The following is a 27,570-nucleotide window of genomic DNA, read 5'->3' as shown; positions in this document are numbered from 1 at the left end:
AAGGAGAAATGTTGGAAAGCCAAAGGTATGTGTTATTACTGTAAACAATAAAGACGATAACCAAGTGAGTGAACCTAACTTCTCAAGTACACCTGCCCATAGCAGTCAAAGTGGGAAAGAAAATACTTCACAGAAGAAGCTTGGTTCAATGTGTGAAAACTATGAATGTTTTATGGGCGAATCGGATGTGAATGAAATATTTGATATGTCGGTTCTCGAAGGAATTTTTTTCAAACTGTGTAAGATGTATTCATTGTAGTGAAGTTGGTCTGGAACTCTCCATAATAAAGCACGTAGGACTTGCTAGTGAAATACAACTGAAATGTGATAAGTGTTCACACATGACCACCTTTTGGAACAGTGTTGCAGTAACTGAAACTGAAGAAAATGGTAGCAAAATCTACGAACACAACAACGAGCGATGCTTGCTTTAGACAAGGAACGCCTTCGGGCTGCAGACAGGGCTGTAAAGAGTCTAGAAATACAAGCAAGAGTAAACAGGAGGTGGAACAAGAGGAAGCTGGAGGAGGAGTTTGCAGAGGATGAAGATAATCCATCCTATGGACCTGGAATGCACTAAAAAGTTAATCCAATCTTTGTCGCTCGATTCCCAAAACTTTTATTTTCTCATACTAATTACATGTTTTCTAAGGATCTTCCAAACATATTTGTTTCAAACTTTCAGTAAATGTTACACAGTACCTTCTTCATAATTTAACACAGCCTTTTTCCAAAAAACTGTATATTTTTGAATATATAAATAAAAAATTGCAAAAAAATGTTGTGAATTTTCATTACAATTGAAAAAATCATCTTTAATAACTGAACTAAAATTTTGTAAAATCCCTGTGTTAAGTTGTAGCCCATATTCCAATAAATAATCTGTAAAAAGTTCAACTTCCGACCTCAAATACTTTGTGAGGAAAGATGTAATTTATAAGCGTTATTTTAACATTGCAAGTATAGGGCGTTCCGGAGCCCCTTAAGACTTACGAGCACTTGTTCAACAGAAGAGACGTGTTTAGTGAATATAAACAAGTGCCTATAGCTCTTAAGCTATGCAAGTTGGCAGGCCGGTGTTGCCGAGCGGTTCTAGTTGCTTCAGTTTGGAACCGCGCGACCGCTACGGTCGCAGGTTCGAATCCTGCCTCGGGTATGGATGTGTGTGATGTCCTTAGGTTAGTTAAGTTTGTGTAGTTCTAAGTTCTAGGGGACTGATGACCTCAGATGTTGAGTCCAATAGTGCTCAGAGCCATTTGAACCTATGCATGTTGACTTCATATTTTTGTTTCAAATTTTCGTTTCTGTCATGTCCCTGAGTACTGAGCATTCCTCCCGGGAAACGTTGTAGAGAAGAAACGTGGGCGAAGTATGCATCATTCGACTCGCATGCGGGAGGACGACGTGAAACTTGCGTGCACGGTATCCCTATTTACGTTCTCCGAGCTATCCTTAGATCGCTCCAGGCAAATGCCGGGATTATTCCTTCGAAAGGACGCGGCCGATTTCCTTCCCCATCCTTTACACAATCAGAGTTTGTGCTCCGTCTCTAATGAGTTTCGATGTCGATGAGACGTCAAACCCAACATTGCTTGTTTTGCTTGAAGTACCCATGGCGTGTCTGTAATATGTTGTCTGGCAGACAGTATTAGTCATTAACGGTGATGACGGTTTTCTGAAATAATAGATGGTGTCCGTCTACTTAATTTATTGCACTTCTGACAACAGAACACATATTCACGTTGATGGAGTTCACAATCCAGATGTATTATCTCTAAGAAGCCACAGTCCGTTCGACATTTCTGTATGAATTGAATACGAGCCTCAGCGCAGGTACTAAACGCCTCGCCGGCCGGCGTGGCCGGGCGGTCCTAGGCGCTACATTCTAGAACCGCGCGACCGCTACGGTCGCAGGTTCGAATACCGCCTCGAGCATGGATGTGTGTGATGTCCTTAGGTTAGTTAGGTTTAAGTAGTTCTAAGTTCTAGGCGACTGATGACCTCAGAAGTTATGTCCCATAGAGCTCAGAGCCTTTTGAACTAAACGTCTCCCACTTCAATCTGGCGTACTGCTGCTCCCCGAATTTTTCATCGTGTGCTCGCTCGTCCACTTCCAACGCACTACTGGGCTCGTGCGTAGCTAAAGCAACGTTTCCCTAAGTGCGGAAATGTACCGCAGCGTGTTGCGGAATAAGCTGCGCGAAACGTTTTGTTTGGGGCGGAGGGGTGCGAGTCAAAAAGTGAAATATTTAAGTGGTGTTTTCTTATAATTACATCTACATCTACAACTATCTACATCTACATTTATACTCCGCAAGCCACCCAACGGTGTGTGGCGGAGCGCACTATACGTGCCATTGTCATTACCTCCCTTTCCTGTTCCAGTCGCGTACGGTTCGCGGGAAGAACGACTGCCGGAAAGCCTCCACTCGCGTTCGAATCTCTCTAATTTTACATTCGTGATCTCCTCGGGAGGTATAAGTAGGGGGAAGCAATGTATTCGATACCTCATCCAAAACGCACCCTCTCGAAACCTGGACAGCATGCTACACCGCGATGCAGAGCGCCTCTCTTGAAGAGTCTGCCACTTGAGTTTGCTAAACATCTCCGTAACGCTATCACGCTTACCAAATAACCCCGTGACGAAACGCGCCGCTCTTCTTTGGATCTTCTCTATCTCCTCTGTCATCCCGACCTCCCGACCTGGTATTGATCCCACACTGATGAGCAATACCCAAGTATAGGCCGATCGAGTGTTTTGTAAGCCACCTCCTTTGTTGATGGACTACATTTTCTAAGGACTCTCTCAATGAATCTCAACCTGGCACCCGCCTTACCAACAATAAATTTTATTTGATCATTCCACTTCAAATCGTTCCGCACGCATACTCCCAGATATTTTACAGAAATAACTGCTACCAGTGTTTGTTACGCTAACATATAATCATACAATAAAGGAGCCTTCTTTCTATGTATTCGCAATACATTACATTTGTGTATGTTAAGGGTTAGTTGCCACTCCCTGCACCAAGTGGCTATCTGCTGCAGATCTTCCTGCATTTCGCTGCAATTTTCTAATGCTGCAACTTCTCTGTATACTACAGCATCATCCGCGAAAATCCGCATGGAACTATCTACTAGGTCATTTATATATATTGTGAAAAGCAATGGTCCCATAACACTCCCCTGTGGCACGCCAGAGGTTACTCTAACGTCTGTAGACGTCTCTCCATTGAGAACAACATGCTGTGTTCTGTTAGATAAGTGCACATGATAGAGTCATACGAGAACTAGCTTCTCACACCTTTTTCTTAATTCAATGAAAATTTCGTGCTGCTGAAATAGAGAAATATTTAAGTCTGTAAGGCCGGCCGGTGTGGCCGTGCGGTTGTAGGCGCGTCAGTCTGGAACCGCGTGACCGCTACGGTCGCAGGTTCGAATCCTGCCTCGGGCATGGATGTGTGTGATGTCCTTAGGTTAGTTAGGTTTAAGTAGTTCTAAGTTCTAGGGGACTGATGACCACAGATGTTGAGTCCCATAGTGCTCAGAGCCATTTGAACCATTTAAGTCTGTAAGAAAAATTGGTTTTTCGCTTTACTCAGTATTTATCACGTCCTATCTCCTAAACTACATATGAGTCGTACAACAACAGGAGTTTATATACATGAAATGTATTCGGGGTTGCGAATACGGACAACACTCTGGTGTATAACGGAATAATGACAATGAAAATTTGTGCCGGAGTGGGACTCGGTCTTGGATTTCCCGCTTATTGCGAGCGGCCGCCTTACCATTTGGCTACCCGAGATGAACTCAGAGCCACATACATGCTTCTACATGTCTACGACCTGTACTCGTACATCCATTATGTCTTACTACGGTACAGGGGTGACATTCTACTTTATAGGCGCTCGCCGGCTATCGCAGGATAAATAGGAAGGAACATTGCATCGTAATTCGGAATAACACAGGCACTGCAATATCGTACACAATTTTTCAATTGGCTCCAGTTGTACATGTTCACTACCAGCCATTTCAATTGCGACACCAAGAAGAAATGCAGATGATAAACGGGTAATCATTGGACAAATGTATTATTATAGAATTGACATGTGATAACATTTTCACGCAATTTGGGTGCATAGATCCTGAGAAATCAGTACCCAGAACAACCACCTCTGGCCGTAATAACGGCCATGATACGTCTGGGCATTGAGTCAAACAGAGCTTGGATGGCGTGTACAGGTACAGCTGCCCATGCAGCTTCAACACGATACCACAGTTCATCACGAGTAGTGACTGGCGCATTGTGACGAGCCAGTTACTCGGTCACCAATGACCAGACGTTTTCAATTGGTGAGAGATCTGGAGAATGTGTTGGCCAGGACAGCAGTCGAACATTTTCGGTATCCAGAAAGGCCCGTACAGGACCTGCAACATGCGGTCGTGCATTATCCTGCTGAAATGTGGGGTTTCGCAGGGATCGAATGAAGGGTAGAGCCACGGGTCGTAACACATCTGAAATGTAACGTCCACTGTTCAAAGTGCCGTCAATGCGAACAAGAGGTGACCAAGACGTGTAACCAATGCCACCCCATACCATCACGCCAGATGATACGCCATTACGGCGATGACGAAAACAGGCTTCCAATGTGCGTTCACCACGATGTCGCCAAACACGGATGCGATCATCATGATGCTGTAAACAGAACCTGGATTCATCCGAAAAAATGACGTTTTTGCCATTCGTGCACCCAGGTTCGTCGTTGAGTGCACCATCGCAGGCGCTCCTGTCTGTGATGCAGCGTCAAGGGTAACCGCAGCCGTGGTCTCCGAGCTGATAATCCATGCTGCTGCAAACGCCGTCGAACTGTTCGTGCTGATGGTTGTTGTCTTGCAAACGTCCCCATCTGTTGACTCAGGAATCTAGACGTGGCTGCACGATCCGTTACAGGCATGCGGATAAGATGCCTGTCATCTCGACTGCTAGTGATACGAGGCCGTTGGGATCCAGCACGGCGTTGCGTATTACCCTCCTGAACCCACCGATTCCATATTCTGCTAACAGTCATTGCACCTCGACCAACACGAGCAGCAGTGACGCGGTACGATAAACCGCAATCGTGATAGGCTACAATCCGACCTTTATCGAAGTAGGAAACGTGATGGTACGCATTTCTCCTCCTTACACGAGGCATCACAAGAACGTTTCATCAGGCAACGCCGGTCAGCTGCTGTTTGTGTATGAGAAATCGGTTGGAAACTTTACTCATGTCAGCACGTTGTAGGTGTCGCCACCGGCGCTAACCTTGTGTGAATATTCTAAAAAGCTAATCATTTGCATATCACAGCATCTTCTTCCTGTCGGTTAAATTTCGCGTCTGTAGCACCTCATCTTCGTGCTGTAGCAATTTTAATGGCCAGTAGTGTATTTACCAATGTATTACATTGGACATAATGAAAGACATTTTTTCTTACATGTTTCATTCATTTTTCTTCCGATTTCTGCCCAAATTAACTCCTTTTGTATTTAGTTTTTGAACGCGGCATCATTAATGTTCTACAAACCACGCTATTCGGATACCAACTCGATACGCTGCTTATCCTATGAGGCAGAGAAGCGGTCAGCTGACATTTCCGGTAAATGTTTGAATAATAATTAGATCGGAAGAATTGGCTTGTCCGCTGCTGTCCGTGCGCACGAAACAAATAGACTCCCGCCCTCCTTCTCCTCCAACCCACCAAATTGCAAATTGCAAATTGCGACGTGCAAGCCAGACTCCTCCCGAAGTACGCGAGCGTAGAGCCCTCAGCGGCGCTGCGTTGCCCGCACCCTGGCAAAACGGTCTGCTAGAATGTCTGCAATAAGCGGGTGGGGGGCGCCGTCTCGCCCGCGTCAATGCAGGCAAATTGCGAGAGATTCCCGCAGCCAGGAGAACTTAGCTTCACGTCCAGCACTGTCCGCGCGACACGACGCTGCCCTGACCACCCGGAAGCTGCGAGCAACGACAGCGAACTCTGGAGGCTGAGGCTCGCCACATGGTCCACGTCCTACATCTACATCTACATGGTTACTCTGCAATTCACACTTAAGTGGCTGTTAGAAGGTTCATCGAACCAATTTCATACTACTACTCTACCATTCCACTCTCGATAGGCGCGTGGGAAAAAGGAACACCTAAATCTTTGCGTTGGAGCTCTGATTTCTCTTATTTTATTATGATAATCATTTCTCCTTACGTAGGTGAGTGTCAACAAATTATTTCCGCATTGGGAAGAGAAAGTGGGTGATTGAAATTTCGTAATTAGATCTCGCCGCAAAGAAAAACGCCTTTGTTTCAGTGACTGCCACCCCAACTAGCGTATCATATCAGTGACACTCTCACCCCAATTGCGCGATAACACGAAACGAGTTGCCCTTCTTTGCGCTTTTTCGATGTCCTCCGTTCAATCCTACCTGGTAAGGATCCCACACCGCGCAGCAATATTCCAGCACACGACTGACAAGTGTAATGTAGGCTGTCTCTTTAGTGGGTTTGTCGCATCTTCTAAGTGTTCTGCCAACAAAGCCAATCTTTGTTTGCCTTCCCCACAATATTATCTGTGTGGTCTTTCCAATTTAAGTTGATCGTAACTGTAATGCCTAGGTATTTACTCGAATTGACAGCCCTTAGATTTGTGCGATTTATCGTATACCCAAAATTTATCGGATTTGTTTTAGTACCCATGAGGATGACCTTGCACTTTTCTTTGTTTAGTGCCAATGTGCACTTTTCGCACCATACAGAACTTCTATCTAGATCATTTTGTCATTGGAATTGATCGTCTGATGATTTTACTAGACGGTAAATTACAGCGTCATCTGCAAACAATCTAAGGGGGCTGCTCAGATTATCACCTAGGTCATTTATGTAAATCAGTAACAGCAGAGGGCCTATGACAGGCGGAACGCCAGATATCACTTCTGTTCTACTCGATGATTTACCGTCCATCACTACGAACTGTGACCTCTCTGAGAGGAAATCACGAATCCAGTCACACAACTGAGACGACACTCCATATGCACGCAATTTGATTAATAGTCGCTTGTGAGGAACGGTATCAAAAGCCTTCTGGAAATCTAGGAATATGGAATCGATCTGAGATCCCTTGTCGACGGCGCTGAGTACTTTATGGGAATAAAGAGTTAGCTGCGTTGCACAACAACGATATTTTCTGAATCCGTGTTGGTTATGTACCAATAAGTCATTTTCTTCAAGGTGATTCATAATGTTCGAGTATATTATATGCTCCAAAATCCTACTGCAAATTGATGTCAGTGTTATGAGTGTGTAATTCAATGAGTTACTCATGTTTCATTTCTTGAGTATTGGTGTGACGTTGCTCGGTAAATCGCTCGCAAGGATACCGACAACACCGTGCGAGACCACTAAGAGGATCTTGACATTTTTGGTGACTGGTCGCAAGAAAAGAAAATCGCTAATATTGGTTCGAAGTACTCTACAATATCCACTGTACAGTGCTTCTAAAGTACAAAGTTATGTACATGTAGATTGTGCTGAAAAACTCACGCACAGCAGTAATAAGTGACGCGAAGTCATTTTTCGCGCAAAGCGGGAAATTCAAGTTACTCGGACATTTTTATTGATATCATGGTACTGTCATCTTCAACAGATGATTATTAAGATCATTGGACCCATCTTATGACGAAGCAAATGTTCAAAACGATCAATGGTAACACACAATAAATACATTCGCAAAATATACTTTCTCATAGAACTGTGAAAGCCTGAAAATGTCATCTACTGAGGAAACAGCCTCCTTCTCTGTGTCGGTAAGTTTAGTTGTTCTCGATCAGTCGATTTCAGAGGGCAAAGTATGCTGCCACGACACCACGTATAGTATGTCTGGATACCTCAAACAGATTTTCGCTGATGAACAAAATAATTCAAGGAGCAAAAACCAACTGACGGCTTAGAACACTGTCAAATATTTTATAATTCCATTTGAAAGTAAAAGGCAGTAGTGCATTGCGACAAAGTCAGCTGTACGCACAGTCACGCTGCACGTGTCGAGCAAGTTATCAACTGTACTGAACTACACACATAACCAGACACTAAATGGTTCAAATGGCTGTGATCACTATAGGACTCAACATCTGAGGTCATCAGTCCCCTATAACTTAGAACTACTGAAACCTAACTAACCTAAGGACATCACACACGCCCATGCCCGAGGCAGGATTTGAACCTGCGACCGTAGCGGTCGCGTGGTTCTAGACTCAAGCGCCTAGGACCGCTCGACCACAGCGGCCGGCCAACCAGACGCTATGACTTCATATTTTTCTCTAGAACATATTGCCCTGGAAGAAAATTTAAAATGGCTCAAAAATCGCGGTTCTAATCGAGTTTTTTTGGGGTATTCCTTTGTCAGATGTCGTACCTGGAAATCCCCTCCCAAACATCGGCACAGTAAGGGTCTGCGCTCCCCCTGTTCCATCTCGCCTCATGGCAGCTGGGCAGGCTCTGCAATGGGACAGAGCTCCAGCCTTCACGTTAGAGGATGAAAAGTGCGTGTACACTCATATGAGAACAATACTCAGGAACTGGAATCTGTGCTTGAACGAGAATGTTCACATAAAATAAAATGTCGTGTGACGAGGGCTTCCCGTCGGGTAGACCGCTCGCCTGGTGCAGGTCTGTCGATTTGACGCCACTTCGGCGACCTGCGCGTCGATGGGGATGAAGTGATGATGATTAGGACAACACAACACCCAGTCCCTGATCGGAGAAAATCTCCGACCCGGCCGGGAATCGAACCCAGGCCCTTAGGATTGACATTCTGTCGCGCTGATCACTCAGCTACCAGGGGCGGACGGTGTTCACATCATCTTGACCAACTTCTTCACATTGTAGCCCACGTATGAAAGTACAGTGGTAGAAATGAAAGCACCAGTCCGACACTAGTGGAACAGTATGTCGCACGTCTGACTCAAAGATTGAGAATTTTCGAATTATTTTTGCGAGAAGTTTCCTCATATTTTTTAATTCACTTTGAAAGAGGATGTGTTTGTTGAATCTGAAATCCAAAAAATAACGTTCGAATCCAGCTATGAAGAAAATAACTATGACAGGTATGCCTGAATATCACTGCAGGCTGTTGTTATTGAGTTCTTAGGCAGCAAAAAGGACCCAAACTATATTTCTGTGAAAGGTTTATACACGAAATGAAACAGCAGTAAATCACAGTTACTTTGGTATCATCCCATTTGGTGCGTCTCTGAAAGCATGAATAACGAGAATTGCCTGTTTATCCGAAATATTGCCAGTTTAACTATCTTCGCATGTTTAACACACGAGCGGTAGACAGTCTCTAGTTTCCAGAGGTTGGATTATTGAGGAAAGCACGGGCAAGCTCGAAGGTAACCAGTCAGGTCGGGTCGGGTCGATTACGGTATGAGTACTTGATAGGGACTGCGCGTGGCTTCCGTTACTGGAACTTTCCATGTGGAGATGGCAACACAGTTTATCCAGTGGGTGTGAACTTTTGAGTTTATCCCCATCTTTCGTAGTCTGAGGAAGGTCGAGTCACTGGCATGAGAAAACAGGCGCACAATACAGACAGGTTCCGCTGGCAGCTGTAGAACGAGGTATGACAGCAGTGCTCCAAGACAGGAGACATTGGTCCATCCAAATGAACAACAGCGCAAGAAGGCCGTAGGACTGTTCGATTCGTTCTGGCGAATAACAAATGACATCACCTGAGATCCGAGCAAAGGTTACAGCTGCTGTGTCACACCGAAACGTCGGGAACAGACTGCTGGAAGATGGGTTGAGATGTCGACTGACCTCAGACGTTGACCGCCGACACCGTACGAGTATGACGGACAACAGGCGCTTCCATTCTGTACATCCAGAGACACGTGGGACGGTGAGTGACGTCCGTGGTGGTCAGAGATGAGTCTCGCCTCTGTTTGTGGCACTCCTGTTCACCCCCAGCGTGTCCCTAAGTAGATGTCCTGGTGAACGGTTACAGGAAGCAGCGACTGTAGACACCCATACTGCTCTAGTTCCTGCAGTCATGGTGTGAGGAGCAACTGGATATGAAAGCAGGATGAGTTGGTAATTTTCAGCGGAGGCTTAATGGTCGCCAGTGTGTGGCGAGAACGGTAAACCCTGATGTCACACGCTTGATGACAAGGGTACCAAATTATATATTTCAGTACGATAACGCAACACCGCGCACTGCAGTTCACGTTACAGAAACCTTGAGGTATGCGCGGAACCCTGACTGGCCTTCGCGCTACACGGTTCAAAAAAATGGCTCTGAGCACTATGGGACTTAACAGCGGTGGTCGTCAGTCCCCTAGAACTTAGAACTACTTAAACCTAACCAACCTAAGGGCATCACACACATCCATGCCCGAGGCAGGATTCGAACCTGCGACCGTAGCGGTCGCGCGGTTCCAGACTGAAGCGCCTAGAACCGCTCGGCCACCAGTGGCCGTCTCAACGGTTCTGTCACTCATGGGATGCGATGGGAACACATGTACGAGGTGTGGCCAGAAAAAACCGGACTAGTACTGGTGAAACAATAAAACGAATGCAATAAGGCTGAAAGTCGCGTGGCCTGTCACGTGACTCTCGCTCCGTCTACTGCTCGAGTTTCATCTGCCTCCTGCACTCAGTCTGCCCGTGGCGTCTGTTTTAATTAGTTGACATTTCGTCTGTGCGTCGGAAAATGTTGAGTGTACAGAAACACAGCGTGTTAGCAATAAATTTTGTTTCAAACTAGGAAAAATCTGCAAGTGAAACGTTTGTAATGTTACAACAAGTGTACGACGATGATTGTTTATCGCGAACACAAGTGTTTGAGTGGTTTAAACGATTTAAAGATGGCCGCGAAGACACCAGTGATGACACTCGCACTGGCAGACCATTGTCAGCAAAAACTGATGCAAACATTGAAAAATTCGGTAAACTTGTTCGACAAGATCGCCGTTTAACAATCAGAGCAGTGTCTGAGTTAACAGGAGTTGACAAGGAACAAGTTTACCGATTTTTTCAATGTTTGCATCAGTTTTTGCTGACAATGGTCTGCCAGTGCGAGTGTCATCACTGGTGTCTTCGCGGCCATCTTTAAATCGTTTAAACCACTCAAACACTTGTGTTCGCGATAAACAATCATCGCCGTACACTTGTTGTAACATTACAAACGTTTCACTTGGAGATTTTCCTAGTTTGAAACAAAATTTGATGTTAACACGCTGTTCTTTCTGTACACTCAACATTTTACGACGCACAGACAAAACGTCAACTAATTAAAACAGACGCCACGGGCAGACTGAGTGCAGGAGGCAGATGAAACTCGAGCAGTAGGCGGAGCGAGAGTCACGTGACAGGCCACGCGACTTTCAGCCTTATTGCATTCGTTTTATTGTTTCACCAGTACTAGTCCGGTTTTTTTCTAGCCACACCTCGTACTTTCATGTCAGCCTGCAACCAGCAGTCTTCATCAAACGGCACAGCCCAATCCTAGAACCAAACCACGTGGCTCTCCTGCGAACTATAACTTGTCGAGAACGGCGTTCGATGTCGTTCACGATATCGAGAGGTGTACGAACTGCTACGTGGAGAGGAGACAGTGTTGCCATCAGACTGAAGGTTCGGCTAAAAACCACTGGGCATTTTCCTGGTGGACGTGGGATGCACTGGCCTGTCGTCAACCTTCGAAATGACTTAGCCAGCTAGTTATAGAGGATCCTGTCATTTAACGTGGGATCCCAACCGCAGCGGAACTTAGGCGATTTCCACATCCACTAACACTTCCAGACGTGAAAAGAGTCGTGAGCGACATGTAAAAATTCTAGTACTCATGGGGAGGTGGAGCAGTAGTTAGCACATTGGCCGAGCATTTGGGAGGATGACGGTTCAAACCTGTGTCCAGTCCCTCGTGATTTACGTTTTTCGTGATTTTCCTAAAGTCGATTAAGGCAAATGCCGGGATGCCTTTTTCGAAAGGGCACGGCCGGCTTCTTTGCACATCCTTTTGCTAATCTGAGCTTGTGCTCTGTCTCTAATGAAATCGCTGTCGACGACACGTCGAATACTAATCTTCTCCTCCTCCTCTTAGTACTGGTTAGAGGTAGAACCAGATACCTCTGAATTCGTAGTCTGGCAATTAACCACAGAGCTAGAATGAGATTTCCACTCTGCAGCGGAGTGTGCGCTGATATGAAACTTTCTGGCACATTAAAACTGTGTGCAGGACCGAGACTCGAACTCGGGACCTTTGCCTTTCGCGGGCAAGTGCTCTACCAACTGAGCTATCCAAGCACGACTCACGCCCCGTCCTCACAGCTTTACTTCTGCCAGTACCTCGTCTCCTACCTTCCAAAGAGCACTTGCCCGCGAAAGACAAAGGTCCCGAGTTCGGGTCTCGGCCCGGCACACAGTTTTAATCTGCCAGGAAGTTTCAACCACAGAGCTGTCCAGCCATACTTGGGTGACACCAGTGTGTGTGTGTGTGTGTGTGTGTGTGTGTGTGTGTGTGTGTGTGTGTGTGTCTGTGTAACAGTACTAGCGCAGCCCTGCATGGTACAAATGCCTGACTAACCGCTTTACCTCGAGACCTGCATTCGCGCACCGATAAAGACATGACGTTACTTGCTTACGTAGCGCTCTCACGCGACCAGTTGCGCTGAACATGATGCCCGTGCACGCCGCCCATTTAGGAACAGTCTCTCCACACGTATATCACACACAAGATAAACTCCAGACAGCCGTGTGTGGGCGAGTGAGGCATTCCACATAGTACAGCTTACATAGTGGTAGCGCTCCGTACGAATCCTGACCCGGCACACGCTTTCCATTTGTTACACGGACTGATGAGGGCGTAAAATCCGCGAGTGAGTGGTGGAATAATTACATGTCTTACACGTCTGACAGCCGATGCTGGGTGTACCTTCTCATCTCATAACGCATTTTGTTACGAATAGTCAGTATAGCAAATAAATTCACTATTATTATTACGAGGGTAAAATTACTATAGGAAAAATAGTGGGGGTTTTAAATAAAGTATGTAAGCAAGGCAGTAATGGAGGAAACGGTATGTGGTATCGAAGCCATCCTAGGCGAGGATGAGTTATTTCATTGGGGGGGGGGGGGGAGGGGGCGGGGTTAATCAGTATGATAAGAGGAGAGGTTATACAAAAAGTTCTAACAGAAAACTTAGGAATGAAGAGGTAGAAATTAATGTGGGAGGTTTGTGTAATGAGAGGGATCACAATGTTGTAGACAGTAAACTAAACAATGTTGGCTTGGTAGCTATGTTAAGTACTGAAAATGCATCAGTCGTGAAACTGGATAAAATGTGTGTGTGCCATCAGAAGGAGAATGAGTGTGTGAATGAAGACATGAAAAACATTGAACTGGGTGAGTTGGTACTACTGTGGAAGGCGATGTTAATGATGTCAAGGTAGTGGTGCCTGTTTTTAGTGTTGTTATGGTTGGAGATGTGGACGAAGGTGCATGTTTTAGCAGCGGAAATGATGACAGTGATGAGCAGGCTGGAGGACCTTATTCCTTAAATAATGTTTGTTAAGTGAAAAATTTAAATTTGGCGCTATTCCGCAAGGCTTCTTTTCAAATCTATTGCAGTAGTAACTTTCTGCGTCAACAGATGCCGGTTCTGCGGTCGCTCGCAAAATGGCAGACATCGATGCTCGTACTAGACAGCAATCTGTGACAGATACGTTCAATGCAGAAGATAAAGCGCCCATACGCACTCATACGAGACGGAAGAATGTGTAGACTTGATGCAACGGTGGATACGAGTACTGTTAGACGATGGGTTCGTCGCTGTAACGAAGCGCAAGGGTGAACGCCTTTGGCTAACGAATCGCGGTGCGGTAGGCCTGTGGCTGCAGTGAGTCCAGACAACACTCAGCGAGTCGATGACATCATTCGTGGCCATCGCAGGGTGACTGCAGATAAATTGTGTCGCGGTACCTCCCTCAGTAAACGCAGTGTGATGGTTATTCAACAGTTGGGATACTCACTGGTTTGTGCAACTTTGGTACCAAGAATCTTAACCGATCAGAATAAAGATACAACAAAAAAATTTGCCTCCAAGCACTTGCAGCTGTTGCGTTTGGAGGATGAGGAGTTTCTGGAAAAAGTTGTGATCGCAGACGAAACATGGGTTACATTTTTTTGAACCAGAATCAAATACTCATGCAGTCGGATGGCATCACAGAAACTCACCAAAGAAGAAAAAGTTCAAAACTGTGCGTTCGACTGGGAAAGTTATGGCCACAGTATTTTGAGATGCAGAAAGCTGTGATTATGTTTGATTTTTTGAAGCAGATATGCACAATAAATTCTGTCCGATACGTCAGAAACCTAAGAAAAATGGTTCAAATGGCTCTGAGCACTATGGGACTTAACATCGGAGGTCATCAGTCCCCTAGAACTTAGAACTACTTAAACCTAACTAACCTAAGGACATCACACACATCCATGCCTGAGGCAGCATTCGAACCTGCGACCGTAGCAGTCGTGCGGTTCCGAACTGAAGCGCCTAGAACCGCTCGGCCACCGAAGCCGGCGTCAGAGCCCTCAAACAGATTCAAGCTCGTCTTCAGGGAGTTCACCCAGCAAAAGCTATGGCAGGTGACAATGCACGACCGAACATCAGTCGAGTCGTCACGTCACTGAAGAGACTGTGAGAACTGGAAGCGGAGTCCCGCCTCATCCCCCGTACAGCCCTGGCCTGGCACCATCAGAACTCGAGCCGCTGAAAGAAGCTCATTGCGGGATTCACTTTGCTGATGAAGAGGCCGTCAATGGCTTCGGAAGCAGGACCGTGCGTTTTACCGCACTGGAATACATGCCCTTGTTTTTAACTGGGGAAACTGACGGCGATTATACTGAGATGTCAGAAAAGAACCGTCAATGCTTTGGTTTCCAAGCTATTTAGTTTGATTTTAAATTCTTGACTAATTAAAAAAGAAAAGAAACGAGGCATTACTTTTTGACTGTCCCCTGTATTATTATTTTTATTATTATTATTATTATTATTAATTGTAGCCAGGGTGCATAAGTTTAGGAACTGTGACTGTGGAATAATTATTTGTATTTTCTGTTGCCCATCCATTTACTTATTTTATGTTTAATTTACCACACTACCATGCGTATAGAGCATGATTCGAACGTCATCAGCCGTTTGTAACGCCGGAAATGCATATCCTCCCATTTCCATCTGTTGTACTATAAATTTTTTCCTTATTTTGTTACCTGAAGATATGACATTTCTGTGTCTTTATATATTGTAATTGTTTTACAATTTGTATATATATGCAATTATGTCGATGTATAATTGGTTTGTTTTGTAAATATTATTTGTATTTTTACGTTGGGTCTTGCCTAGGGAAAACTATGCTATCGAACGACTACATCGATAGGTAGTGTGGAGAACCAAAGTGTTTAGGATCTTTGGTAGTGTTAACTCTGCCGCGTGGAGCGAGGGCAGAGCGGACTCTGGCTGGAATAGGGCGGTGGAGCAGGTGTGTTGTGTGACGCTCCCGCGAGTTGCCGCGCTTTCGAGGTTTGGCAGCATGTAATTGCGCTCGACTTGCTATGATAGTTTCTGACACGGTGTCGCGGACGGGAAGCATTAGCTGGCGCACATCAAGAGCCCGTTTCGCCTGGTGACCATGTCGAGAAGAAGGCGCGCCAACATGCAGCTGCTGCAACAGCGACGGCCGACAATGATTGATTGTCGCCACCTCCTCGATCGACGGCTTCAAACCTTCAATCAACCAACAAGGAAGACTGAAACCACGTAAAGTTTTAGAACTGTATGGCAGACCTCAGCTTTTCAAACTCTTCCGTTTGCATCACTAAAATACAGCAACTTAACATGAACCTTTGTTGCTCATTGTCCCAATTGCATTACCAAGGAGGGTCCCTTCCTTTTCCGAAATGAGTGTCGTTGAAATTCAAACGCCAGCGTTAAAGTAATATAATTCCATTTCAGTGCTTTAATTTCAAAGTTTATTTAAAGTATTCATAGCTGGCTACAATAACCAAACAGAACTATATTTAGATTACACAAGCACAAATTAAGAGTGCGAGTTTCGTTACCATATTTTAGCTTACCTGTGACTGCAGCTCAGCTTGGTACGTAAGCCGGCCGGAGTGGCCGAGCGGTTCGAGGCGCTACAGTCTGGAACCGCGCGGCCGCTACGGTCGCAGGTTCGAATCCTGCTTCGGGCATGGATGTGTGTGATGTCCTTAGGTTAGTTAGGTTTAAGTAGTTCTAAGTTCTAGGGGACTGATTACCTCAGAAGTTAAGTCCCATAGTGCTCAGAGCCATTTGAACCATTTTTGGTATGTACTAAATTTTACTATTGTTAATTGTTCAAAATCATTTAATTCAAGTTCAAAGTTAAATCTCTTATTTCTAAATTGCATAGATTCAAGCAGCTTTTGAAATGATTGAGGTAGCCCAATAGTAACATTATTTTATTTATTTTCGTAGTGCTTCAGAAACAAAGTTCACTATTAATTTCAGTCACTAAATTAACTTTCAATTTTCCGGTTTTATTAATTCTTTTGTTAAATCAAGTCAGGGTGTAGCGAAATTTATTACTTCTGACAAACATTCAGTTTTCACACAACACGCGTCAACCTTCAGTTTCCACGCGTTTAGTGCTAATTATATGTGCATTAATCTTTCTTCTTCAGTTATTATAGTAGTTATCCATAGGACTCGCGACCGTAATTTTCCCCAAATCTCAAATATCTAATTAATACCAGTTAATTGTTAACGTAACGACCGCACATTTACTTTCTTTATTAACTTTACCCTTTTTCAAAATTAATTTCAACCAATTTCATTTGCATTTTTCCTTTTATTTAGATGTAACCCTTCCTCCCTCTTTAGCGACGGATTAACTTCGGTGACGATTGCTTTTCCCAAATTTCCATTAGGTACACGCGGTTTAATTTTTCACTGTCATTAAGGTCGATAAGTGAGGGGGAGGTTACACGTTATTCATACAGATGTTACTTAAAGACAAAATAGAAGTAGTTACTTCAGAAATAAGTTCACATTATGTTATGAGATAGGCTTCTACATGCAATATGGTGAAGAGATGCTTGCCGTATGACTATTTCAGTGAGCCATTTACTTAAGACACTGGGTTTTGTTGGAGGAACTTTCTCCTTCGTGCTCCGCCGCCTGGGCGGGGCCTGAATGGAACGCCGCGACCACCCAGTGTCATCCGCGACAGCTATTTACCACCCGTCCCACACTGACCGCAGAAGCAGAAAATAATTGCCGTAACAGACATGACGCGAATCACGCATTGCGCAAGTATTGTCTATCCCCCATGGCTCTAGGCGTTTGTTCTAATTCGACCTCTCCCAAAACTGTCTTCCTATGTTTCTTGTAAATTTTGTCCCATTACTGACAGCATGTGTCTCTTCCAAATATGGTTCCTCACATATAGTGGACAAGTGTAGTGATATTTCAATTCTCTCTTCAGAATTTGCCATCATCGTTTATTTTCTCTCCCTTTTGATAATTTCATCCCACTCTTCCTGTATTTCAAGAGTGAAATTTTCACTTATGTCTTCCTCACATATTCACCATTCAATGGAAAGATTTTTTGCCAACAATGGATGACTCTTCGCAGACCTTATCCGTCAGTGACTGTTTTTAGGCTTTGTAGGAAACGTACCCCCGACGAAACTCACGTCTTCCATCATGAGAGAGGATCCGTTCAGCGTGAACCGGGCCGTTGTCGTAGAGAAAGAAACCCGCTCGGACAGGTTGCCGCAGAGAGCTCCATCTTGGTAGCCCGCTGTCACTTCGTCACGTGATTTCAATAGTACGGGCCTATGGCAGTTTGCCCCACGCAGGACCATAACCCGTTAGCACCATACCAACGCAGTCCCAAAAAACATTCTACATCCCCTTGCTCGACTCTGGCAGGGTGTTCTCCGTCTCCTGTGTTGGTGAATCCGGTTGTCTGCACTGCTCGCTCTGCCCGTCTGTTTTGCGGTTCTAGTGTAACACCAGCCACTCGCTCATCGCGATCAGGCGACTGAAGAAGTGATGTGGATTGGCCTGATATTGCCGCCAAATTTACCGCTGCTGCCTCGGTCTGGCGGGCTTTTAGAATGGCTGCGAGCTGCCGTGCAACCCAGCAAAACAACGTCGCCCACACTAGTCTGTAGGGGCTGGGGGTGTGGAGTATTAAAAACTTTGGAAGACGAGTGGCAACGTGTAAGTAGCCGTAAAAAAAGCTTCATTCCGACCCTGTTAAGAACTTGCAGAACACTAACTTGAAAAACATTTTCTTGAACGAGAAACACCTGACTACACTATATTTTCTCTTTTCTATGAGAGCTAGGGGGGGATCGGGGGCGGGGGCCACAGCCCCCGCCCTCCCCTTGCCTCTAGGTATGGGAGCCCTTGGAACCCAGCAGGCGGCTAGCTCTGCCCTGTTCTAAATACACAAGACGCTGAGAGCTGATGCGTGAGTGGTTTCCGCCTTTCCCACCGTGGCCTCTGTTGCGATACACCAGTCTGTGAGCACCAGGGCTTCTTCCACTGCCTTTGCGATTCCCGATTCGTCACGGAGAGATGGATCGCCTCTTGGTTCTCCGCCAATAACACTTGTTTGACAGCAATGGAATCGTGTGCACCAACTACCATCCGTACCACACGATGGTGCACTGTGCCCGAACAGTGATGTCACTTCAGCATGGACTGTTGCAGTGCCGTTCCCCTTAAAACGCAGAAATCTAACCATTTCACGACACTCCATTTCATCGGGTGATACTGAGGGAGTTCGAGCAGGAAATGAGACGTTTTGCTACTTGGGCAGTAAAATAACTGACGATGGCAGAAGTAGAGAGGATATGAAGTGGAGATTCGCAACGGCAAGAAAATCGTTTCTCAGGAAGAGAAATTTATCATGGAATGTAGATTTAAGTATTAGGAAGTCTTCTATGAAAGTATTTGTCTGCAATGCGGGTATTTAGATTACTGTTACAAACAACTTAAATTGGAAAGAACACACAGATAATGTCATGGTGAAACGTACCCAAATACTGCGCTCTACTCGCAGGTCACTTAGAAAATGTAAGATGTCTACTAAAGAGACAGCCTCCGCCCGTCCTCTTTTAGAATACTGTTGCGTGGTGTGCGGTCCATACCAGATAGGACTGACGGAGTACATCGAGAAAGTTCACAGAAGGGCAGCACGCTTTGTACTATCGCGAAACAAGGAAGAGAGTCACTGAAATGATACAGGACCTGTGGTGGACATAGTTAAAACAAAAGCGTTTTTCGTTGCGACGGAATCTTCTCACGAAATTTCAGTCAGCAACTTTCTCCTCCGAATGTGAAAATATTTTGGTGACACCGACCTACATAGGGAGAAACAATCACTACAATAAAATAAGGGAGCTCGCGCGGAAAGATATAGGTGTTCGTTTTTTCTGCGCGCTACACCTGATTGGAATAATAGAGAATTGTGAATGTGGTCCGAAGAACCCTCTGCCAGGCATTTAAATGTTATTTGCAGAGTATCTGTGTAGATGTAGATGTATGGAAGTGGAAGATGGACGTTAAACAGTTTCGACAACAGGAGAATAGAGGTTTTTGAAATGCAGTGGTAGGGAAGAATGATGAATATTAAATGGTTAGATCGAAAAACGAGCGAGGGGATACTGAACACAACTTGTGAAACAAGAAATTTGTGGAACAACTTGACCGCTACGCTATTTCGTTTTGTCTCTTCTAGCCGTGTACTAGGGTACGGCGCCACCGCGAATTCGATGTACCTCTCATAGTACTGTGTTCCTTCGAAGTCGGTTCTTCACCTCAGGCCTCTGACGCTCTTACCGACATGTCACTACTTATTAAAGGCTCTCTCCCCAGCGCATCTGTCCCCCCGTACCACTTTCCCACCTCCCGAACGTCCCTGACGTCCTGTCGCTACTTCATCCAACTACGAATCACAATTCTGAGGTACCCCGGACTGTAGTGGCGGTGTACACCTGTGCAGCGGCGCTTTGCTCGCGTGAAGCCAGTTCTGAACCTGCCAGTGGAGGAAACTCTCACCAGCGGGGTCTCCCCGACAAGGGGAGGAGAGGCGGCGGCCTAAACTTCCTGACCAGCAGCGTATGCGCCGACGTCCTGGGTTAAATCCGAAACCTTGGCACTGTCTCGAGTAGTGAAACCATGCAGCACTATTGACGGTGTTACGACCCTCAGGTGGATGTTAAACCCCGTGGTCCACCTGGCGCTATTCGAGAGGAACAGGCTGCGCAACGGCACAGGAATTCACCTTTTACCTGCTCTCATGGTCATCATGCAACATAAACACTAGATTGTACAACCACAGCCATCTGCCGTCAGCCCTCACACAACGCGAGGGCTAGGGTAATTGTCGATGGAGGAATAAGTCCCTTTACGAATAGGCTACGCAACAGCCACTTGGAGTTATCTAGAGAACAGTGCTATACGAATTTTTTTATATTACAATATAGTAAGTTTTAAAAAAGTATTGCACAAAGTTTCGTGCGCGCGCGTGTGTGTGTGTGTGTGTGTGTGTGTGTGTGTGTGTGTGTGTGTGTGTGTATGAGGAAGATCGCAATACTCGCGCCAGAAATTTTAAGAGGTGAAGGAAGAACAAAAATCAGGATTAAAGGATTCATTTCAGTTTTGTCCATTGTTAGCAATCTGAATCAACTGACGGACGGAGAAGCGACGTTCCTGGTTGGTGGTACACGCTACAGCACGCACGGGCAGTGTGGGCCGCTGTGTACTGCTGAGAGTGGAGAGTTGTCCTCTGACCGACTCACCCCGGTGTCGACGAGCGCCTGGACGTCCTCCTTGAAGCGGTGGAAGGAGTCGCAGGCGACGTCTGCGTTGCTGCCGTCGGCCACCCAGTCGGGGTGCTGGTGCGTCCACCGGTCCCAGATGTTCTCGCCCTTTCCTGGACACACGAGCACACGGACACGGTCAGCACCCAGGCACTGCGCCAGTTACAGGGAATGGTAGAGGTCAGAAGGCCACGACAGAAATTCGTACATCAAACTAACACTGGGGACAAAGTCTGATGGAGCCGACGAACCACCAAACTGGAGAGATTAAGAACAATATGTCAATACTCTTGTAGTCATTTATTTATATTTTTTGCCCTCTTTCATTTTTAAAAAGGGATTTCCAATTTCGTGTTGGACCAGTAGGACTTCCCCCGGATCCTAAGTTTCTTTCTCCATCATAAACCACCCTTCACATTGTCTGTTTGTTTAGAATGCTTCTAATTTGCTGTCTTTATCTCTGACTTTCCTCATTTTCTCTATTTTACTTTTCAAATCTTTTAGTGTGAATTGTAGTTTCCTGATACCTTGCTTGAATTCTGCAACTCATCTACTGTTGCACTTACTATCTCGTTACTTCGCTACTGTTCAATTCGTGATTGAGTTTTGGGCGTTCTGATTTGCTGTTCAAAGAATGAACTGTTTCTTACTGATGTGTTCATTTCCACTTCGATTTCCTTGCAGATTAGTCTACAAGCAGATATATACTGGGGTTCCTGCCACAATTATCACAAAATCATCAAATCTGTCAAGTTTCACTACATTTAACAAAAAATAGCACAAAATCATCAAAATATCACCAAAAAACAGGTTTTTACCAAAAAGTCAGATTTTAATGAAAAAAAAGTCAAATATCTACATTACAAACAACAACAGTCGTCTTTTTTGGCATTTGAACTATAAAGAGGCGAGACGCTTTATTCAGTCACAAACCCGCGACCGCGGACGCACAGGGGGGTGGCTAAGATTGACTCAGATTCGCGTTGACAACTGAAATCACCTTGACAGGAGCATGTGGGTGGCCAATATCACACTATGCTCCACAGATGGGGTTGTCTCCGGAATTCCACAGGCCGCTAAGGTGAGTAGGATAAAACTGTCCAGTAGGCAGGTTAATGGATGCTCGTTTCTCACAGCTGCTTTTCAAGTCCATTGCAAAATTAAACCTGTGAGTTAAAGGGCATTGCGCTCTCCTTTAACTATATGACCGAAAGAGTCAGCCTACAGGAATTGCGCAACGAACCCTGTCGTCCAGGGCCAGGTGCCACAAAGGGCGCAGATTCACCATGAGATGGGGAAACTGACTGGGGTCTATTATCTATTGTCTATTGAGGCCTAGGCACTATAGTGTGGGAGTGAGACAGAAGAGAACCTACGTCACAGGGAAACCCAATAAAAGGCCTTTGTGGCTAAGGAGACGTAGCAGTGTTAAATATGGCGGACCTAAGATCGGCCATAAAGGGAAACCTTTATGAAAACTATTTAATTCTGTTTTAGTGCAGAGAATCAAGCCAAGGTAATTTTAATCTGCTGTCCTCCATAAATGTTCATGGTGACCCCAATAAAACTTGAATATTGATCATATCTATAATAGCTTAGGATTTACCGTTGAAGTGGACCTAATAAGTTTTGTAACAGACCTGAATGCTAAAATCTGAATGCTTAGGTCGATCTTAACGATTGACATTTCATATAAAAGCGCGTCATTAAAAAGACTAATTTTCTGCCCACTATGTTTCTAATATATTCCATTGACTTTCTGAATATTCAATAATACGTTAACTTGTGGAAACATTTTTCAAATTTTTTTGCTTTACCCTTCATTCCTGTATTTAAATCTATATACTTTTTCAATCAATGAGATTGGTTAAATATTAAAACATAATGTTCTTTTGTTATCTTCATTCCAAGAGGCAATACTAAGATTTGTGTAGTGCATAAGATAATCATGTTTGTCATTCAAAATTGTTAACAATGTTTTTCTTTTGTCCCAGGCACAATTTTTTTCAGGAACTAATGGTAAATCTTTTGTTCATGATTTAATTTTTTGAATACTCTAAATTTGCTCAAAAAATGTACTGAAATTGAGAAGTATCAGAAATTTCACTTATTTTTTTTAGAATCAGAATAATCTTGATTATCCCATTAAAATTCATCACACAGAAAATAGTGACTCATAGTCCACTTTCATTTAAGTATGTAAAATAATTTGATTATTGATTAGAATCATTATTTTTCAAATATTTATTATATTCCTTGGCTATATTTTACAACACTGAGATATTTGGCCTGTAATTCCTTTTTTAGTCAATAGTATCATGTGATTATCATCCAATATCTGTAATTTAACTCCATTTATTTTTAACATCAAATCAAAAACTAAATCAGGGACTGTGAAATACCAAGATCGATGTAACTCATGACCTTCTATAAAAGGTTTTCTAAAATTTTCAGAAATATTCGATAGTAACAAAACATTAATTCTGAGATATAAATCATAATTTTTACCAAGATTTTTTGTACTAAAATTTGCTCAAACTAGTTCCACATGTATATTATCTTGATAAACAGCATCGCATTCATTTAATTTGCAACAGAAAATATGTTTTGAGAAAAGGCCTGTTTCTTCAAATTTTTTCCAACTCTCTGTATAATCATAATGATAAATCACATTTAACTACAAAATTTACTACATTTTCTGGAAAAAAAGTTTAATGTTGTCATTTGATCACATCTTAAATTCGATAAACGTTTGTTTAGACTTGATGGTTAATTTTAAATGTATATCTCGTCAGATTTTCTATTTTTTCCAAGGCTAATATATCTAATTATCTGGTATCAAATCTATTTCTTTTTTTCTCAAAATCAAGTTCTTTTATAAACAACTGAGCATCATGTTCTAATAAATCACATAAATAAATTGTTACAAAGCTTGGATGATTTAGTTGTAGATTACCAGTATTACATAATGGACTTATATATTTTCCAATTAAATGAGCATGATGACAAACTTATTTGTTTTTATAAACAATGACACCTAGACAATGAATATGTATTTGAATTATTAGGCTTTGATTGCTCTTCAGATGTTAATGGTCTGATATCTTCAATTCCAGAAATGTATTATCTTCATTCCTCATATATTCTATAAATTTTTATTATTAGAACAATGTGAACAGCTATAAACAACTGGGTATCTCTAGTGTCCATTGATATATTTAACATAATAACAAAAAGCCACTTGGTTCATGTTTATGGTATTTCAAATAGATATGGAAGAAGGGCTTCTAGCTACTTTAAAAAATTAATGAATAGTAAGGAAATTAATACATTTTCTAAAGTTATTAAATAAAATATTAAAAATGTATTTAATACAAAAATGTTTATATCAAAAAATATCAGCTACTTCAAAATTTTAACAAAACTACAAAAAATTTTGTTAAAATACTTCGTTTCTTTAATAGAAAAGATTCTAAATGATCGATTTGCTCATTCAACGAAATATACTTAAAATTGTAAAGAATTATAGTGTAATTAACACACACTTACAGCCAGATAGAAATCATATTAATGAAACAGGTTTATATTCTAAACTGTCACAAAAACAGATACTATTAAAATACAGTCAACATATTTACTAACAAATTCCAAAATTTATTCCTTATTTTTATTAATAAACTATTTTATATATAAAAATAATAGATTTAACTAAAAATACATAAAAATAAAATTGTAATTAAATGTTTTCTATATCAATGGAAGTTGATAACAAAAATGCTGTTGCTAATACATATTCTCGAACAGAATTATTAGAAAGTAAAATTAAATCCACAATGAGAGATTTGGGTTAAAGTTACTTACAGAAAATATATTTAACCACATTTTAATGACAAATATTGGAGAGATAAATTATACAAAAGATGAACAAAAAGTAAGCAAATCTGAATGAATAACAGAACCTTCTTGTGATAATATGACGATTGTTAAAATTACAAAATCTGCAGATTTAGAAGGACAATTATTGGAACAAACGATGTTTGTGGATCACTTAACAGTTATTTAAGAAGCCAATTTCCAACATTTCATTAGCAAATCAATTTATTTAGCTTAATTACCACAAGTTTTTAATAGAAAAAACTAGTGGAGTTGTAGAAATAAAACATAAAACCAGCAAAATAATATATAATAAATAATAAAAATTTAAAACTAATGCCATATAAACAAGATTTTGCACATGAAAATTATTAGTATTATTAGAAGCATTACCAGAAATTTTAAACAGCTACTGAACATTATTGTTTGCTTCCTTTAGACATAACACAAGATTTTCAGTAATTTTAATGAGATGTAAATGACTAATTATTTCTTAAACAACAATTTTTGTAAAGAAGATGAAACAGAACAAGGTTGTATTATTATTGTAGATAATGATAAAACTGTTAGTAAATGTTGTTTACCAAGGTTTAATCATAATTCTGGAATAAAAATATCTAACAAATTTGTCAAATAACAAGCACTGCAATAAATATAAATTTAGGTAATCACTAAAAAAACCTAGCAAAATGTCTTGATAAAGGATTAAGAGGAACATTTAGTTCTGATTTAGTAAAAAAAATGGAATTACAAGACTAGAAGTAACTATTTGAATACTAATACAAACTTTAAAAATAGTGTAGAATTTGATCCTACAGATTGTTGGATAAGTTTACTAAAATATAAAAAATACTTTAAAAATTTGAAAAAATTATAACTTCTTTTTATACAGGAATTATGATTAATCTATGTTAAATAATATTTAACAACAGTTTTACTGTTATTTACAATAATTATGCATCCTCCTTCTATATGATGTTCCTTACAAAAATTAAAGTTGTTTAAGAAATTGTCATTCCTGATTTACTTTTATTCATCTTTTGTACAATTTATATCTCCAATATTTGTCATTAAATTGTTATCAAACACATTTTCTGTAAATAACCATAATCCAAATTATCCTCTGTAGGTTTGGTTTTATTTGCTATTAATTCTTTTAAGGAATATGTATTAGCAGCACAAATTTTATTCTCAGCTTCCTCTTACACAGATAAATTTTTAATTACATCTTATTTTTAAGCATCAGGAATTAATTTTAATAGTTTTGGTTTTTTAATGTTTAGATTATAAACCTGTCTCATTAATAAAGTTTGTATTTTGATGTAGTGTAACAGTTAATTACAGTTTAATTGTTTGTGATGTTCAACAGCCTATTGGGTGTGTGAATCACTCAGGCATAAAGTTTTCCATTTAAGGAATTAAGTATTTTAACAAAATTTTCGTAATTATAAGGTAGCTGAAATTTTTCAATTTATTTTGGTATTTCGTTTAATACCTCTAGAAAAATTCAATAATTTTCTTAAAATTAATTGAAATTTTAGAATTTTTAATGTAACTGAAAAGCATCATAGCAACCATCCTTTGTTACCTACTTGAGGAGATGATTGGAAAATTTGAAATATTTATACTTTCTTAATTTTTGTTTGAAATTTACGATTTTTCCTTGAAATCTTGGGAACATATTTGAAAACCATTTGGGGAATGAAACAAATGTAAAAATACTCAAAAAATAGTTAAATATTTGGACAATATTGAAAATGTTTGAAAAAGGGCAGCAATGTTCCATAGAGCAGTTAAAATGCTTACAAAACAGATTGTTATTCGTTCATATCAATTTGATGTTTTTGTTATTAAAATCTGACATTTTGGAACAAATATGTTTTTTGGTAACATTTCGCTGATTTTTTGACTATTTTTGTGAAATTCGGCCAATTTATTCATTTTGTGAAAATTGGGATGGTACTTTATATGTACACTCCTGGAAATTGAAATAAGAACACCGTGAATTCATTGTCCCAGGAAGGGGAAACTTTATTGACACATTCCTGGGGTCAGATACGTCACATGATCACACTGACAGAACCACAGGCACATAGACACAGGCAACAGAGCATGCACAATGTCGGCACTAGTACAGTGTATATCCACCTTTCGCAGCAATGCAGGCTGCTATTCTCCCATGGAGACGATCGTAGAGATGCTGGATGTAGTCCTGTGGAACGGCTTGCCATGCCATTTCCACCTGGCGCCTCAGTTGGACCAGCGTTCGTGCTGGACGTGCAGACCGCGTGAGACGACGCTTCATCCAGTCCCAAACATGCTCAATGGGGGACAGATCCGGAGATCTTGCTGGCCAGGGTAGTTGACTTACACCTTCTAGAGCACGTTGGGTGGCACGGGATACATGCGGACGTGCATTGTCCTGTTGGAACAACAAGTTCCCTTGCCGGTCTAGGAATGGTAGAACGATGGGTTCGATGACGGTTTGGATGTACCGTGCACTATTCAGTGTCCCCTCGACGATCACCAGTGGTGTACGGCCAGTGTAGGAGATCGCTCCCCACTCCATGGTGCCGGGTGTTGGCCCTGTGTGCCTCGGTCGTATGCAGTCCTGATTGTGGCGCTCACCTGCACGGCGCCAAACACGCATACGACCATCATTGGCACCAAGGCAGAAGCGACTCTCATCGCTGAAGACGACACGTCCCCATTCGTCCCTCCATTCACGCCTGTCGCGACACCACTGGAGGCGGTCTGCACGATGTTGGGGCGTGAGCGGAAGACGGCCTAACGG

At 42.5% G+C, this 27,570-nt stretch overlaps 1 protein-coding gene across 1 annotated transcript in view; it reads right to left on the bottom strand.

The window, feature by feature from the left end:
* LOC124711449 (myrosinase 1-like) overlaps window positions 1–27,570 on the bottom strand; it is a 538,885-nt gene that overhangs the window by 210,248 nt on the left and 301,067 nt on the right. Inside the window, exon 3 of the mRNA XM_047241532.1 lies at window positions 20,883–21,016. Within this exon, the coding sequence (XP_047097488.1) occupies window positions 20,883–21,016 (134 nt within the window). The remainder of the gene's footprint in view (window positions 1–20,882; window positions 21,017–27,570) is intronic.

Source organism: Schistocerca piceifrons, chromosome 8, assembly GCF_021461385.2.
Source record: "Schistocerca piceifrons isolate TAMUIC-IGC-003096 chromosome 8, iqSchPice1.1, whole genome shotgun sequence".
Taxonomy (NCBI): Eukaryota; Metazoa; Arthropoda; class Insecta; order Orthoptera; family Acrididae; genus Schistocerca; species Schistocerca piceifrons.
This window is presented reverse-complemented; position numbering and strand designations above follow the sequence as displayed.